The sequence below is a fragment of the Zerene cesonia genome, unplaced genomic scaffold (genome assembly GCF_012273895.1).
Source record: "Zerene cesonia ecotype Mississippi unplaced genomic scaffold, Zerene_cesonia_1.1 Zces_u007, whole genome shotgun sequence".
In the NCBI taxonomy this organism is placed as follows: Eukaryota; Metazoa; Arthropoda; class Insecta; order Lepidoptera; family Pieridae; genus Zerene; species Zerene cesonia.
Genome location: NW_024045137.1, coordinates 1,066,808 through 1,069,588, shown reverse-complemented (window position 1 = coordinate 1,069,588; position 2,781 = coordinate 1,066,808). Strand labels below are relative to the sequence as shown.

At 39.3% G+C, this 2,781-nt stretch overlaps 1 protein-coding gene across 1 annotated transcript in view; it reads right to left on the bottom strand.

Annotated features, from left to right (window-relative positions):
* LOC119839018 (metal transporter CNNM4-like) overlaps positions 1–2,781 on the bottom strand; it is a 34,539-nt gene that overhangs the window by 12,742 nt on the left and 19,016 nt on the right. The window contains exon 6 of the mRNA XM_038365187.1: positions 555–559. Coding sequence (XP_038221115.1) covers positions 555–559 — 5 coding nt within the window. The remainder of the gene's footprint in view (positions 1–554; positions 560–2,781) is intronic.

Genomic DNA, 2,781 nt, shown 5'->3' with positions numbered 1-2,781 from the left:
CTGTTATATATCTATACTAATATGCTTTGTATGTTTATAAAGTTTCACGCATAAACTGATAGCCATTTCAAAGGTTCTTTCACCGTTTGAAAGCTGCAGCTTCATAGGAACTAATCGTACTAGGATAGTCCTACTTAATATTATAAATGCGAAAGTTTGTAAGGATGTGTGTGTTTGTTGCTCTTTCGCGCAAAAACTACTGAACCGATTGCAATGAAATTTGCTACGTAGATAGTTGGACAACTGGAATAACATATGGGCAACTTTTATCCCGATATTCCTACGGGATACGGACTCACGCGGGTAAAACCGCGGGCGCAGCTAGTTGGCTATATATGTTCCACGGGCGAAGCCGGGGCGATTAGCTAGTGTATGTATATTTGTGTGGAACGCTTGTGGCCCATTAATACGATTTACGAATACTGGATGGATTCGAGAGGCGTTGGTTTCTAAAATAAGTCTTGGTAAAATCATGATCATTATATGCTTTACTAGCGAGCCGCCCCGGCTTCGCACGGGCGCAATGATGCATGTGATATACATGTATGAATCACTCTATCTGTTAAAAAAATTACATCAAACTCTGTTGTTAAAGATAAGCAAGATAAAAGATAGTAAGTTTAAAGCATTGTTTTCAATACACTAACAAATTGACATGTATCCTGATTCATAAAGCACTAGCTGCGCTCCGCGGTTTCGCCCGGGTGAGTGTGTATCCCGTAAGAATATCGGCATAAAAGTTGTCTTTGTGTTATTCCAGTTGTCCAGCTGTCTACGTACCAAGTTTCATTGCAATCGGTTCAGTAGTTTTTGCGTGAAAGTGTAACAAACATACACAAACATCCATCCTCACAAAATTTCACATTTATAATATTAGTAGGAAGGATAGGATATCATACATTTTTTACTGCAGTGGTTACTGAGAAATTTTGAAAGAATAAAAATATTTGACCACGAGGCGGGATTCGAACCCGCGTTTTCTGCCTAACCGTAGCAACGCCTAGCCTCTAGGCCACCCGAGATCCCGCCACAGTAATCGAATTTCTTCTATGCTTTCGGTTTTATGTGCTTAAGGGATGTTTCAGACACATAAACCACGGTTTTATCCTATGTAGCTTATATCCCCTTTAACATAGATGTTATTACCCCCCCCCCCCCCTCCCCTACCACCTCCTCTATCAATACGGCCATGAACAAAGTACAGATTGTGGCGAATGAATTTTAAAATCATAACAATTGATCTATTCTCAGTGCGCACGAAAATAAACTAATGCGCGTGCGCACATAAGACAACGAAACTAACGAGCCGATCATATGAAAGTTTTTTTTTTATGTCATAGTCGGCAATGGAGCTGGTGGGTCGCCTGATGGTAAGCGCTACCACCGCCCATGGACATTCGGAGAGGGGTAAGGTCAATTGCAGACCTTACGCCTCTACAAATGGATTGCCGACTTTTTGGGAAGGGATTAGGAAAGGATTGATGAGAGGAATAAAAGGAAAGGACTGGGAAGTGTAAGGAAAAGGATATGGGCCTCCGGCTCCCCCACTCACTGTACGAAACACAATAGCATATTATTATTTCACGCCGGTTTTCTGTGGGGGTGTGGTACTTCCCAGCTGTGAGCTGGCCCAATTCGTGGCGAAGCGTGCTCGTCTCCCACAATTATTCAAATCGGCCCAGTAGTTCCTGAGATTAGTGCGTTCATACAAACAAACTCTTCAGTTTTATAATATTATTATAGATGAAGATATACAGATCAACAAAAATCACATGAGCTCAATGCTTATGGAGATAACTTATTTATATGTTAGATAAGAAATAATTCCAGTTGATACCCGATAAGATTATGTCCGACTAGCTGCGCCGCGCGGTTTCACCCGCGTAAGTCCGTATCCCTTAGGAATATCGGGATAAAAAGTTGCCTGTATGTTATCCATTTATCCATCTATCAACGTGCCAAATTTCATTGCAATCGGTTCAGTAGTTTTTGCGTGAAAGAGTTACAAACACGCACACATCCTTACAAACTTTCGCATTTACAATATTAGTAGGATAGTAGGTTTTGCCAAATTTCATTGCAATCGGTTCAGTACTTTTTGCGTGAAAGAGTTACAAACACGCACACATCCTTACAAACATTCGCATTTATAATATTATAGTAGGATAGTAGGATTTGTTATAATATACGGATTTCAATATTTTTGGGTTCCGTATAGTGTTTGTGGCCGTCTATCTACACTAATATTTTAAAGGGGAAGCTTTTTTTTTTCTATAACTTCGTTTTTATGCAAAAACCACTGGACTGGTTAAAACATTATTTTATCAATAGAAAGCTGCAACATCATTGAGCGACATAGGCTATGTATGTACCACGGGCGAAGCCGGGGCGAACAGCTTGTCTGTAGTAATTTTGTGATCTTATCTTATTATCCCGATTAGATTTTAGAGTATACAATTTCCTTACGTATACTCTACATCAGAGCAAGGTCAATTTAGTTGATTCGATCATTAAAGCGTGGTTTATGTTTTCAACCGACTTTAAAAAAGAAGGAAGAGGTTATCAATTCGGCTGTATTTTTTGTGTTCGTTGTCGCATAACGTTTAACTCGAAACGATTTTTATGACATTTTGAAGCCCGCCCATTTAAATTTGGTTCAGTTTTGAAATAAATATTACAACCGATTTATTTGATTTGTTTTGAGACAATTTTATGAGACTGACAATGTTCTTTATACTTGCCTCTCACTAACACACTTCAATATCACTCAGATATCTATCC